Source organism: Microtus pennsylvanicus, chromosome 6 (genome assembly GCF_037038515.1).
Source record: "Microtus pennsylvanicus isolate mMicPen1 chromosome 6, mMicPen1.hap1, whole genome shotgun sequence".
Taxonomy (NCBI): Eukaryota; Metazoa; Chordata; class Mammalia; order Rodentia; family Cricetidae; genus Microtus; species Microtus pennsylvanicus.
This window is the reverse complement of record NC_134584.1, coordinates 84,948,549-84,962,412: the sequence shown is the minus strand read 5'-3', so window position 1 is coordinate 84,962,412 and position 13,864 is coordinate 84,948,549. Positions and strand designations below refer to the sequence as shown.

The window sequence follows — 13,864 nt, the reverse complement described above, 5'->3', positions numbered from 1 at the left end:
TGGACATCCTGTCTTGATTATAAAGGCAAGGGGTTTTTCTCCTCTATCAATCGGCAAAAAAGGAAGCGAGATGACTCGTTTGGCAAGCTATTTAATTTACTCAGCAAACATCTGAGGTATAATTAGGATGTCAGCTTGCTGCAGGAATGCGTGAGGAGAGATGTGGAGAGGACAAGGGCAGCATCACACAGGCCTGGGGGGTTCCTCCTAAAAGTGTCCAGGCTTTAGGTACTCATGAGCACCCTTTGGCTGTGTTTGAAGAAGAGACTGTAGGAGGAGGCTGGGAGACAAGGAGGAAGGTCCAGAAAGGTCGGTGATGGCGTACAGGCCCCATGGAGAGGGTCTGGGTGAGGTGCTAAGGGAGTGGTTTCCCTAGTGCTGCCATTTTCCTCCTCTCTGTTAAAATACCCTACAAAGTTGGCCAAAACACAGAGAGAAACCCCATAGCGTTGTCCCTGGGAAGACAGAGGCATATAAGATACTCTTGTGTCCCTTTGCCAGCGCTGATTCCTGGAGGGCACCCATTGTAGGCCTCCAGTGAGCATAGCTTGCCTGGAGCCCTGGGGACCAAAGTTTGGATCCCTCGCCTGGGTTTCTGATTGACAGAGCCGCAGAGCTACCACAATACAAACTGCAGCTGCATTCCTCTGGTCCTCCAAGAGAAATCCTGCAGAAGCCCCTGCATTCCATTTGGACACTCGTGTGCACTGATGGTGTACCATCTGAGTGCAGCATCCAGGAAAAAGAAGCCAACACTTCACAGAGGGCAAAAACTAGAGCCCTCAGGGACCCACAGGGTCCGGCGCATCAGAGGCCATGCTGAGGTTCAAACCCCTTAGTCAATAGCGGCAAATATATTAAAAGTGACCGCATGACCGGGAAATGGCTCAGCAGGTAAGGGCACTTAAGGTCAAGCCTGATGACCTGAGTTTGGACCCCTAAGAACGGTAGGGTGGAAGAAGAGGACTGACCCTGCAAATTGTCCCGAGCGCCACACATTTGCCTTGGCTTGCCCATGTGCATGCACACATACTAAATAAATGAACAAACAAACATCAAAATTGGGGTTCGAGATCCGTGCTCTTGAAGAAGCCCAAGTCTGGCACCCACGTGGGCGCGGCTCACAAACCGTTTATAACTTCATTCTGGGGATGCCATGTCCTCTTCTGATCTCCAGAGGCACCTGCACACATGTGCATAACCCCTACACACACATATATACACATGTAAGAAATAAAATATGAATCTTTTCTAGCAAATACTATAAAACTTGTGTTTTGGACAGCAACTGCAATCATTATCTCCTTACCTTTTAAAACTTTATGGGGATGTTTTAATCTTCCCTGCCCAGTAAAACTTTTGTTTACACAAAGGTTCCCCTGCTCCTTTCTAGGAATTTGAGGCTTGGAGCAGTGACCCCTTTCCCCTTCCTCCTCCAGCTCCTCTGCACTACTTTTTTTTCCCACTAACCAATTGAATACGATTATGAGGTCACCTGAGTTAGACTAAAAACCAAATGTACTTCCTGCCAGCACTCTCTTGATCGAGAGTAAATTTTGCCTCGCTCAGACATTTGTTAGAATGGTGGTCCCTTTCTTGGCCACCTCGAACTTATTTCTATCATACATAAGTCAAAATAAAATCTTCAAAACAATAAAATTGACAGCCGCTGGCATTTTGTGCGTGTGTGTGTGTGTGTGTGTGCGCTTGAGGACACTTAGCCTACCTACTCTTTCTCATTAAGTTTTAAGGACATCCTTGCCCGGAGAGGTTCGGTGGTCTCCAAAGGTCTGGGACCCTGGGATTTGAAGTCCTGTTCTCCCAGTGCTTGCCTCAGGGGAAATGGGAGGATGCGCCTGTGCGGTGGGGAGATAGATCGTGACTTTTGCTTTCAGAGGGGTCCAAGGCGGGGGTTGCAGGGAGGAGAGTCAAGGCCTCTGTAGTTCGCGAAGGCTTAGGCCTGTTCAGAGTTCCAGCACGCTAGGAGGAGCGCAGGGCGAGCGGCGCTGCAAACGGGACCCAACTCGGGGCTGCGAGCCCCGGGGGCCGCCGGGAGCCCCGCCCCCGCCCCGCCTCCTCCCCAGGCGCGGACCTCGGCGCTCACGTGACCCGTCCTGCAGCCGCTGGGGCCGGAGGGTGCAGCTCGGCGGAGGCCTGGGCAGGCCGGGCCGAGCGGAGCAGGCCGGAGCGCGCCGCGCGCCAGGGAGGGTCTGGGTGCCGCGCCTCCCGCCGCGCCCGCTCGCGCGCTCGCAAGCCGTGCCTCGGCGCTGGGACCCCTGGCGGGCGGCCGGAGGACATGGCCGGCGACGCCGTGCAGGTAGGCGACTTGTCCACACCCGCGGGGCGATCGGACGGCGCGGAGGACCCCAGGCACTGGGAGAGCCCGGGACGGGGTCCCCATCGGGAGCCCGCGCGGGCCCTTGTAGCAGGCGGGAGCGCCGACCTGGTCGGAGGACCGGGTGCTGTTCGGGATTCTGCTATCGCACCTCCTCCTCCCGCCCTCCCTGAGAGGCAGCGGGCTCAGTGGGGGCCCCACTGCGGTGTCCGAGGCCAGCTGCGGGTTCCGGTGCTTCTCGTCCCCAGGCCCTCCTCGCCGAGGTCCTCAGCGTTCAGTTTCTGGCTGGTGCCGCTTCACCTGGAGCAGGTGCCTGGCACCCTGCCGTGGACCGTGCCCCTCCCCCGCACAACAAAGCCCGGGCCACCCCCGCCCGCAGACGTCTTTACGAAGGTCTTGACGCCACCCAGATGGGCACCTGTTGGAGGAAGTGTCTAAGTCACTTCATTATGCCAGAGGCCGGATTCCTCCTCCAGCGCCCCCTTCCCCTTAGCCACCCTTCTCTGACAGTTGGAGCCGTATCCCAGGTGGGGCGTGTCCTGTCACACAGGCAGGAAGGATTTTATGTCTGGAAGGCTACAGGGCTGGGTCACCCCCCCCCCCCCGCAACAAACACCTGTGACTGGCATCTGTCAACCACATGGCCTTCCCAGTGTGACCTGTTGGGCATTACTGAACCCACCTTCCCAAGAGGAAGCAGGGTCAGGGTGACTTCCCACTCTCTAATACAACGACCCAAATCTGAGATCTTGGTATCCTTGTGGCTCCATTGGTTCTCCACCGTGTAAGTCCATTGTCCTGTGTAACTGGTTCTCATCTCCTTCCACACCTGCCCCATGTCTCCCCTGTATTCTCCCGTACCCCTCTTTCCCAGTCCTGCTGATGGCCTGCCGGCCTTGCCGAGGAGCTGGGCGTATCTGGTGCTGCCGATCTCACAAGGTCAGACCTCCAGGCGTGATGTACTGGGTGCCGGCTCGCCTTCAAGCCCACAGAGGGCTGTGTAGGGCTCTCCCAGTGCATGCATGTGCTTGGTGTGCCCCACACTGGACACACACGGAGGCTGTTATTCCCAGAATGAGGCTGGACCCACACATCTCGGTCCCCTTCCTGTTGTCTCTCTTAAGTTTATTCCCGCTTGGACTTGCTGCCCTGTCCCACCACCTCCATGCCTGTCTGTTCTATGTCTGGCAAACGGATGTCCTGTCTCGATTCTGGAAACGCCCCAGGCATTGAAATCTCAGGATGTGGGGTTCTGGATCCCTAGCTACTTTGCCAAGAAGGGTTCCCCGAGGTGAGAGTTCTTGTTCTGGTGTCTCCGGGTCTGTGATGGCAGGTGGAGAAGCTGATGTAATGCTTCAAGACCAGGCCAGGCGTTTGCCCCGCTGCCCTCAAGTGACTCCTTGTTCCTGGGCACAAGTGAATCACCCAGGGGAGGAGGACCCAGGAGGCCCTGCCTCCTTCCTTCCCTGCATGCTTTACATATTCTCAGGCCTCCTCTGCTAGAGGTGGGCCCGAAGGCCTTCACTTTTCCTCTGCCTGTATGCTCCCCTTGAGAGCTGGCCCTGCTCCTGGCTGAGTACCTGCTTTGCCTGCTGGTGGTGGGGGTGCTGATAAGGGACCGTGGGTGGGGCCTGGTCACAGCAGGGTGTTGTTCAGTGAGGCTAGGTTTAAATCCCCCGTGCTGTCTGTCTTCCCTGATGAACTCTTGGGTCAAACCTTCCTGAGTCTTGTTCCTGTTTTGGAGGAGGGAATGGGGTTATGACTGGTTGGTTACGAGGAGGGAGGTGGAGCCTCAGCCGGTGCTCTAAGGGTGAACATGGAGATTGGCAATCCGAGATGGGAGCCCACAACCCCTTCCCAAGGCCCCAGCACTGGTGTTGGGGCCTGGATCATTTTGTGGTGGGGAGCTGTGCTGTGTGCCTCGGGATGTTGAGCCGCAGCAATGGCCTCCACTTGACAGGTGTCTCCCGTATGCCTTGGTTATAAGGACAACCAAGAATGTGTATCTAGAGGTGGTGAGAAAACAACCCCACCTTCCTTGAGAGCCACTGCTATGGGCTCCTGGAGCCTCAGTTTACCCCCATGGATACTACTACACAGATACATAGAGAGGAGATGACAGAGCAACAAGATCTGTGCTCTTGGCCTGCAGTCTCATTGCCCTCCCGGAGAACTTTGCTCATTGTGATGGTGGCTCACAGCAACAAGGTGTGAGGGACATGGAATTCCTCCCAGCTAGCGGTGGCCCTATTATCTCTAGCTGACTGTGGGACCTTGGGCAAGGTGCCCCAGCTAGTCTCTTCCTTTCTTCTGTTCTTCCTGTTTTTGTTATTGGTGGGTTTTTTTCTTTGTTTGTTTGCTTGTTTTGAGACAGGGTCTCATTGTGTAGATGAGGCTGGCCAGGACTCGAGATCCTCCTGCCCTGGCTTCCTAAGTTCTGGGATTAAACGTGTGTGGCAACAAGCCTTCGCGGGCCTCAATTTCTTTCTTCATCTTGAAGATAGTTTGATATCTGTCTGTCTATGTATCTGTCTATAGCATCTGCATCGTGCTGTGCTGGGTGCTAGCACTGGCAAGGTGGAAGCAGGAGGGTCAGGAACTCAAGGCCAACCTTAGCTGTATATTGAATTCAAAGCCACCTTGGGTTACTTGAGATCCCAGCACAAAACGATATAAAGCCAAACAAAACAAATAGTACCTGTCTCATGGGATGACATTAGTGAGACCTGGCTGAAATTGTGGTAGCTCTTGTTATTGTCTCTTCTGAGGTACAGTGCTTGTACATGCTACCAAACTCCACCCACTGCCTGTAGCTGCTGTTGCTACTACTTTTATTGATTTTATTGTTTTTAATTATGTATGTGGGGGGTATGTACATATGCCCACAGAAGCCAGAGCCATCAGATCCATCTGGCATGGCTAGGACCTGAGCTCAGATCCTCTGGAAGAGCAGTGTGAGCCCTTAACTGCTGAACCATCTCTCCAGCAACACTGCTACTGTTCTAAAATAGAATAGTTTTAAGAACAGTTTTAGGTTCACTGCAGAATCTGGTGAGAAATAGAATGTCCTCACATACCTTGTCCCTGATATGTACAGCCTTGTAACTGCTATAGTTGAGATTTGGCGTATATTTGGCAAACAGTCGTGGGCTGCTGTTTGGGGCCACTTGGGGCTGTCTCCTCCTGGTGTTAGCTTTAGGGAGCTACTACTAGGCCAAGTGGGCCCCCGAGGCCTCCAAGCTGCCATCAGCTGTGGTGGCCATCTGGGTAGGAGGAAGCAGGAAGTTGATGATGCCTGTCTACAGGAAGCTGCGCGCGGTTGCGTGCACACACTCACCACTGCAGAACTGGTTGTTCTGATTCTTGAGGGATGTTGGGGACTACGGGCAAGACATGAGCAGACAGTAGCAGGGCTGAGGGCCTGAGGGAGCTCACAGTTGCTTTCGGGGCATGGGCAGTGCAACTAAAAAAAAAAAAGAAAAGAAAAGCAAAAGGAATGTGAGCATGTACAAGCCCTGCATCTCAAAAAGAAAACAAACAAACAAAAGAAGCATGTGAGCACACGTATGTGCTGGAGCTTGTAGTCACTGGCCAATTGGCAGGTGCACTGAGAGAGCAGCTTCCTGAGGGACTCAGACTCGCACTCATGGCTGTTTGTTATGAGGGTCTGTGCAGGCAGGTGTGGGAGCCTGTGTTCACCCACGTGCTCACATGGATGGGAGTGCAGTATGTGTGCACATGAGCCGTATTCCAGGCACACACCTGCAGATGCCTGGAGGAGGTGCAGATGAGTGTGGGTCGGTACTCTGTGCACCCTAGACCTGCAGAGCTAGTAGCTGCACACTCTCATGAACCCATGCTCTATCCACACACTCCTGCGGGTGGGGATTGGTCTAGTTTGCTTTCTGAAGCTGTGATAACAGACTGACCAATTGCAACTTGGAGAAGAAAGGGTTTATTTGGTCTTATAAATTATAGTCCATCATGGAGTGAAGTCAGGGCTGGAGCTCAAGAAACAAAGCCACAGGGGAACATTGCTTACTCCTCACTTCCTCTGGCTTGCTCAGCACCTTTCTTACACAGTCCAGGCCCACCTGCCCAGGGATGGCATCACCCACAGAAGGCTGGGCCCTCCCACTTCAATCAGCAATCAAGAAAACGCCTGATAGACATGCCCACAGGCCAGTCTGATAGGCAGTTCCTCAACTGAAGTCTCCTCTTCACGAGTTTGTCTGGTTGACAACTGAAGCTAGTTGTGACAAGGGTATACATATATATGAACCTGTACTGTATGAGCATACGTGAGCCTATACAAATCTCACACCTGCAAAGCTGGACATGGGATCATACCTGTGAGCCTATGGACTACACACCTGTGTACCATGTGAGATCCTGCCTGCTGCATACATACTGTGGGTGTAAATGTCCAGGGTGTTCTCTCAGGTCGTGAATTGAGGAATGCCTGTCCCTAGCTTTGCCTCCAGTGAAGCAAGCATGGCCATTTAGGGGATAATGTAGGAAGAACCTCTTACGTGCCACACGTCTTTAATCCGAGCACCCAAGAGGCAGAAGCAGGTGGATCTCTGAGTTTCAGTCCACCCCTGTCTTCATAGTAAATCTCGGGACAGCAGGGGTTACATAGAGAGACCCTGTCTCAAAAAACAAACAAACAAAAAACCAAAACCATTGCCCCAACAAAATAACAACAAAACAAAAAACCCCATGCCCTAGAGCTGCCCTGGCGTAGAGGATGCTGGGAGTCAGCAGGAAAGAGGAAGTGGCAGTCCAGAGGCCCTAGCAGGGCTGAGGTTCAGGAAGAGGGCGTGGTCCTCAGACCAGACCCAGGACCCAGATGGCGGCTGATCCCCCTTTGGATCTGGAGCTGGAGGTGGGAGCTAGGGTCTTCATGGGATGGGCAGAAAAAGCTGGAGGGTCTAATCTGGGTGCCTATCATTGGGTATTAAGGGTAGGAAGGAGATGGGGCACAAAAGACAGCTCTCTAGATGGAGGGTGAAACTTCTCGGTGCCATGGCAGCTCTCAGGATCGAGAGATGTGGGAGGAGATGAGAGCTGCTCTTTGGAGTACCAGATATAGAAGCTAGGGAGGCAGGGCCAGCCCTTGGGACCTCCAGTTTGGGAATGCAGATGAGAGAAGTCAGAATATGTCTCTAAGGTTTTCCTGGTTTTGGAGTATGACAAAAGAAATGTGTAGCCCACCCTTGGGACCTCCTGGTTAGGAGTGCAGGAAACTGGAAGGAAAGAGGGATCTTCTGGAACCTTCCTGCTAGAATCCTATTGCATAGGTCACAAATTAAGGGAAATAGAACCCACCTGTGGCGAGCCTGGTTCTTGAAAACAAGGGAGGAAGGAGATCTTGTTCTTGGTCTTTTCTTTGACTTCCTATTTATTTATTTGTATTCTTATTATGCATATGTGACTGTGGGGTTATGTACACATGCACACCAGTGCCTGATGAGGCCAGAGGTGTCAAGTCCTCCTAGATCTGGAATTAGAGGCTTGAAACGGAATTCAGTTCCTCTGCAAGAGCAACGCATGTTTTTAATGGAGCCATTTCTCAAGCCCTCTATTTATTTATTTGTGTGGGGGTGTGTGGTAGAGGTCAGAGGACAGTTTTTAGGAGTTGGTTCTCTCCTTCCACTGTGTAGATTCCTGGGGGAACTCAGGTCACTAGGCTTGGCATCAAGAACCTTTACCCCTGAACCATCTGTCTGGCCCAGATTATGAGGGTCAGGGAGGAGGGACAGGCCCCTGTCCCTGGAATTCTAGGGTGCAGTAGGATAAAGTGGTAGGTCAAGTGAGCTGCGCCCTGGTGAGACCACCTGTCCTTCAGCCCCTGACCTCTGTGTCTGGTCCCTCCCCCTGCAGAGCGAGCCTCGCAGCTGGTCGCTGCTGGAGCAGCTGGGTCTGGCTGGGGCAGACCTGGCAGCCCCCGGGGTGCAGCAGCAACTGGAGTTAGAACGAGAGCGACTGAAGAGGGAGATCCGCAAGGAGCTGAAGCTGAAGGAGGGCGCCGAGAACCTGAGGCGAGCCACCACTGACCTGGGCCGCAGCTTGGGCCCTGTGGAGCTGCTGCTGAGGGGCTCTGCTCGACGCCTTGACTTGCTCCACCAGCAGCTGCAGGAGCTGCATGCGCATGTGGTGCTGCCTGACCCTGCAGCCGGGAGTGGTGAGCAGAAAGCTTGGGAGCAGGCAGGGTCACTGACTTTCTGGAGTTAAAATCCATCAGGGTACTGTCCTGGGTCAACCAGAGTCATGGCAAATCCCAGACTCACAGGGTGACTAACACCCAGACATTACACCTGTGATGTAATGTCACCCAGATGCCACCCAAAGCTGTCTTTGGCGTTAGGAATACCTAAATACACATGCCAACATCTAGATAACACTAAAGGTCCACACACTGTCACCACATACCTAAGGAAACAGCTATAGCTGTGCCCAGGCTGCATCTGAGTGACATGCTGTCCCATGAACACCCAGAAACTCATGGGCTCCCACACCCAAATACTGCACACTTGTCACTCAGAGCCTTGCACAATTATACCAGTACAACAGCAGTTATAGACTATTTTCTGTTGTTCTTTGCTTTGTTTTATTTTTTTGTGTTTATATATCTATGTCTATATATATATGTATTGGACAGAGGGAGGTAGATATCTGTGAGTCAAGGCCAGTCAGGCTATGTAGTAAAAAGCTTTGTCTAAAAAATCAAAAACAAAGCTACTTGCAACCCAGGGAAGAAAAACAACTCCAGATAAAAATTCACGTATGAATAAATAAAAACAGCTAGGCAGTGGTGGCGCACGCCTTTAGTCCCAGCACTCTGGACCAGAGGCAGGTGGATCTCTGTGAGTTTGAGGCCAGCCTGGTCTACAGAGTGAGTTCAAGAACATCCAGGGCTACACAGAGAAACCCTGTCTCTAAAACCAAAACCAAAACCAAAACAAAACAAAACGTATTTTTAGTTTTTCATTTATGTGTGTGTGTATATGCCCGGATGTCTTTATGGGTGTCACATGTCAGGGGTTCCTGAAACTGAAGTTACAGGTGGCTGTGAGTCCCTGATATGGGCACTGGCCCAGCCTTGGTCCTCCCCAGAGCAGAGTGCTCTCTCCAGCCTTTCCTCGGAACCCTTGTTTCTTTGAGGCAGGTCTTACTGTGTAGCCCTGGGTGTCCTGGAACTCACTCTGTAGACCAACCTGGCCTCTGCCTCCCTGGTGCTAGGATTAAAGGCGTGTGCCATTTGAGACAGGGTTTCCTGAGGCCTAGCCTGGCCTTAAAGTCACTGCAGCTGAGGATGGCTTTGGCCCCGACCCTCCCTGTAGAGTGTGCCCAGTTTAGCAGTGCTGGGAATGGAGCCCAGTTCTTCGTGCAAGGTGAGCATCCTACCAGCTGAGCCACATCTCCAGCCCTAGACTTTTGCAACGGTTAAAGATTTGAATTTAATTGGGTCCTGGGGAGGAATCTGCGGCCGTCTACACTCTGAGTATGTTTTGTACCATTGGGCTATACCTCAGCCCTCGCCTCAGGGTTTCTTTTTTTCTAAACATGTTTTTTGAGACAAAATCTCACTACGTTGCCCAGGCAGGGCTTGGATTTGCTTTAGTCTCCCGAGTAACAGAGATTACTTATTGGAGTGCTAAGCCCAGGAGGGTGCTTCCCCCGCCCCCCAAGACTGAGTTTCTCTGTGTGTGGCTCTGGCTATCCTGGAACTCACTCTGTAGACCAGGCTGGCCTTAAACTCACAGAGATCCGCCTGCCTCTGCCTCGCAGTGCTGGGATTACTGGAGTATGCCACTACCCCTAGCTGTAAGGCTCATTTTTATATTTTTACAAATTTAAATTTTTGGCCTGTGGGTTGTGTTGCATGCCTTTGAGAAACCCTATCTCAAAAAAAATTTTGATCATAGCATAGTTAAAATAAAAGAGGTTGAGAAACTTAGCCAGTGAAGTGTTCACTGTGCAAACATAGACTTGAGTTTGGAGTCCAAGGACCCAAGTAAAAGCCGCATGTGGTGCTAATTCTAGTGTTGGGAGATGGAGAAGGAACTCCAGGCTCACTGCTCAGCCGCAGCAGTTGAGTCAGAGAGCGCTAGGCTGGCTCAGTGAGAGACCTTATCTCAGAAGAGAAAGGGAGGGAGGAAGGAAGACAGAGAGCAATTGAAGAATTTACCTGCTGTCCCTTTAGCTTCCATATATACACATATGCACACACACGTGCACACACACACACACACACACACAGAGAGAGAGAACCCACACGTAATTTATCCTCGCCAGAGTTCAGTAGTGTTATGTGTGTTCACACAGCAACAATACAAGGTCACAAGTTCTTCATCTTGTAGCCAAGATGTGCATGGTCTCACGAACACGAGAGGATACCCAGAGAGTTTAGAAGTGCACAGTCAGTGATGGAATAATGGCACCTGAACAACACAGCAAACATGGCTTCATGATTCCAGACATTGTAGCACAGTCATGACAGCACCCAAGGTTTGCACCCCGTCACCTACACCGTGAGACACTAACCTGCAGTGACATCAGAGCTCTTCCACCTGGTCACACCAACCCAGAGGTGCCCCAACATTGTCTCATCCACAGCAGACTTTATATACAGTCAACAGACTCAGCACCAGCCCCTCTAAATACAGCTGTGTCCACTATTGGGGTCCAATATTATCCCATCAACACTTGGGTGGAGTCAAGCTGAGAATCCCATAAACCCCTTCTGCAGTGAGTCTACCGCCCTGACCCTACTACTCTTGAGGTACAGACTTCACCTCTGACTGTGACAACAGCCAAGCCTCAAACCAGAATCTCAGGTGCCCTTAGAGATCAGAACTGAGCAGTACCAACTGAAACAGTGATCGTAAGCTCACACAGACCTCCTAACCACGATTACACCCACATCTAGGGTACCACACTCCTGCTACCCCTGTGGCTTACAGACATAGTCACACTCACACCAGTGGGCTTACATACCTTTAGGTAGATAAGGGCATTTATTCCAGCTAACCCTGAAAACCTGCATACCTGGTCACTAACCACCTTCCTTCATGCTGGGCCCACTGCAGTGCTGAGGGCCATGTGTCTCCTGCCTGTGTACTGGCCCGCAGGCTCCTTTTCTGGGCAAAGTCTCCCGGGTCTACTGAGTGACAACTGTGTGATTCTTTTCCCTCCTTGTTTCCTCAGATGCTCCCCAATCCCTTGGAGAGGGCGGCCCTATGTGCTCATCCACCAACCTGAGCCGGGTGGCTGGCCTGGAGAAACAACTGGCCATTGAGCTGAAGGTCAAACAGGGGGCAGAAAACATGATCCAGACTTACAGCAATGGCAGCACCAAGGTGAGACAGTGTTCTAGAACATTCCATCGCTGTGACAGGAGGCTGTATCCCAATTAGCCACTACTAGTCTGCTTCTTGTCTCTGGTTTGACCTGCTCTAGGCATATCTATCTATCTATCTATCTATCTATCTATCTATCTATCTATCTACCTACCTACCTACCTACCTACCTACCTACCTACCTACCTACCTACCTACCTATCTATCTATCTATCTATCTATCTATCTATCTATCTATCTATCTATATGTTACTGCAGTATACAGCCATTTGTCTGTGACCCTGCAGACATCCGCACAGATGTACTGAGAGCTGAGGAGGATGTAGCTCCAACTGGTCCAGACTGGCTGAGTCCTCAGCCCAGTGTAGGTCCAGACTTTGCAGATGAAGGAGGTGAGGCCACAAGGCTCAGCTCTTGGTGGCAGAGCTGGAGTGAAGCCCATGGACTGTATCTCTCTGCACTGGCCCCAAGGCCTTCATGGCATGGCAGCAGGGTTGCTGTCAGACTTGAGCTCCCAGTCTTCTGCTACCTTGCATGTCTGTCTCTAGGACCGGAAGCTGCTGTTGACGGCCCAGCAGATGCTGCAGGATAGTAAGACCAAGATTGACATCATCCGCATGCAGCTTCGCCGTGCGCTACAGGCTGGCCAGCTGGAGAGCCAGGCAGCTCCTGAAGAGGCCCAAGGTGAGGCCTTTCCCTTCATATTGCCTGCCTGCACTCAGCCTTCACTTCTTAATGCTTTGCTGTGTACGGCAAGGAGGCGGGAATTAATCTCACTGTGAAGGGAGCCTATTCCTGCAGTCTCTGACTAAACCTTTTGTTCCATTCAAGGTTTGGGCTAGGATAGTTGTGTCAATTGCTACCTTCAGGCCAAATGCACCTGCTGGTTTGTTTGTTTCTTTTTCCTTCCTTTTCTTTCTTTTGTTGTGTTCGGGATAGAGTCCAGGGACTCCTGTCTACTAGGCTTGTGTTGTGTTAGTGAACCACGCCCCAAGGCCTTCACTGGTAGAGTCTGTGCAGGCATGGTACCATTCAGCCATGCTCTATTCCTTTTTTTAAAGGGTTGTTTTAAAGATTTAGTTTATGTATATGTGTGCACGTATGTGAGCAGGTTCCCCAGAGGCCCGAAGAAGGCCTAGAGCTGGAGTTAAGGTGACTGTGAGTCACCTCCTGTGGGTCTGGGGAACACACCTGACTCCTCTGAAGGGCACCAAGCTCTCTCAACAGTCACCGCTCAGCCCTATCCTTGGTTGCTTTTAGTTTAGTTTAGTTTAGTTTTGAGACAGGTTTTTCTACACAGCCCTGGCTGTCCTGGAGCTCACTCTGTAGACCAGGCTGGCCTCAGACTCACAGAAATCCCCCTGCCTCTGCGTCCCAAGTGCTGGGATGATTGTGCCTCCACCGCCCACGATGTGACCTAGAGCAGACTTGAACTTTCAGTCCTCCTGCCTCACCCTATAAGTGTTGGGAATTACAGGCTTGTGCCACCAGGCCCAGGTGCTTGATGTTGGCACAGGTATAGCCATTTTTTTCATGTTTGCTTTTTTACCACCTCCACAGAGCTAAGGAGTGGAGACCAAGCCTTGGTGAACTAGGCGTAGTGACAGAGGCCTCTCATCCTACCATGCTGGAGACTGAGGCAGGAGGCTTTTGAGCTCAGGCACAGCTTCCACTACATAGCAAGATCCTGTCTCAAAAAGCCACAAAACTGAATACATCTCATGTCCAGCTCCTTATGGAAATGGGCCATAGCGGTCACGATCATGTGGTTCCCTTGTCACACTAGCTGTGACACATCTGTCCAGAGCTGTAGGTGTCCGCAGAGTGGTTGCATATTGCTTTTATGTGCAGGCTCACATATGCACTTATGCGTGCAGGCCCAAGCTGATGCCAAGTGTCTTCCTTGATTTCTCTCCACTTTATTTGTTTTTAAATTAAGTGTGTGTGTGTGTGTGTGTGTGTGTGTGTGTGTGTGTGTGTGTGGAGGCGGGGGGTGGGAGGCAGGAAGGATGGCTGAGTGTTTAGATGCTGACTGCTCTTCTAGAGGTGCAGGTTCAGATTCCCAGCATCCACATAGTAGCTCACAACCTATAACTTCAGTTCCAGGGGATTCAGCACATTTTCCTGGCTGATGTGGGCACAGATGCACATGGTGCACAAATAT

At 51.7% G+C, this 13,864-nt stretch overlaps 1 protein-coding gene across 2 annotated transcripts in view; it reads left to right on the top strand.

Moving 5' to 3' along the window:
• The first annotated feature begins 2,105 nt into the window (after positions 1-2,105).
• Pkn1 (protein kinase N1) overlaps positions 2,106-13,864 on the top strand; it is a 29,901-nt gene continuing 18,142 nt past the window's right edge. Inside the window, exons 1-4 of one of the 2 annotated variants that reach the window (XM_075976622.1) lie at positions 2,106-2,317; positions 8,222-8,522; positions 11,549-11,700; positions 12,249-12,384. In XM_075976622.1, the coding sequence (XP_075832737.1) occupies positions 2,297-2,317; positions 8,222-8,522; positions 11,549-11,700; positions 12,249-12,384 (610 nt within the window). In that variant the 5' untranslated portion in view covers positions 2,106-2,296. Of the gene's footprint in view, positions 2,318-7,137; positions 7,224-8,221; positions 8,523-11,548; positions 11,701-12,248; positions 12,385-13,864 lie in introns of those variants that run through there. The other variant, XM_075976621.1, reaches the window with a different exon arrangement.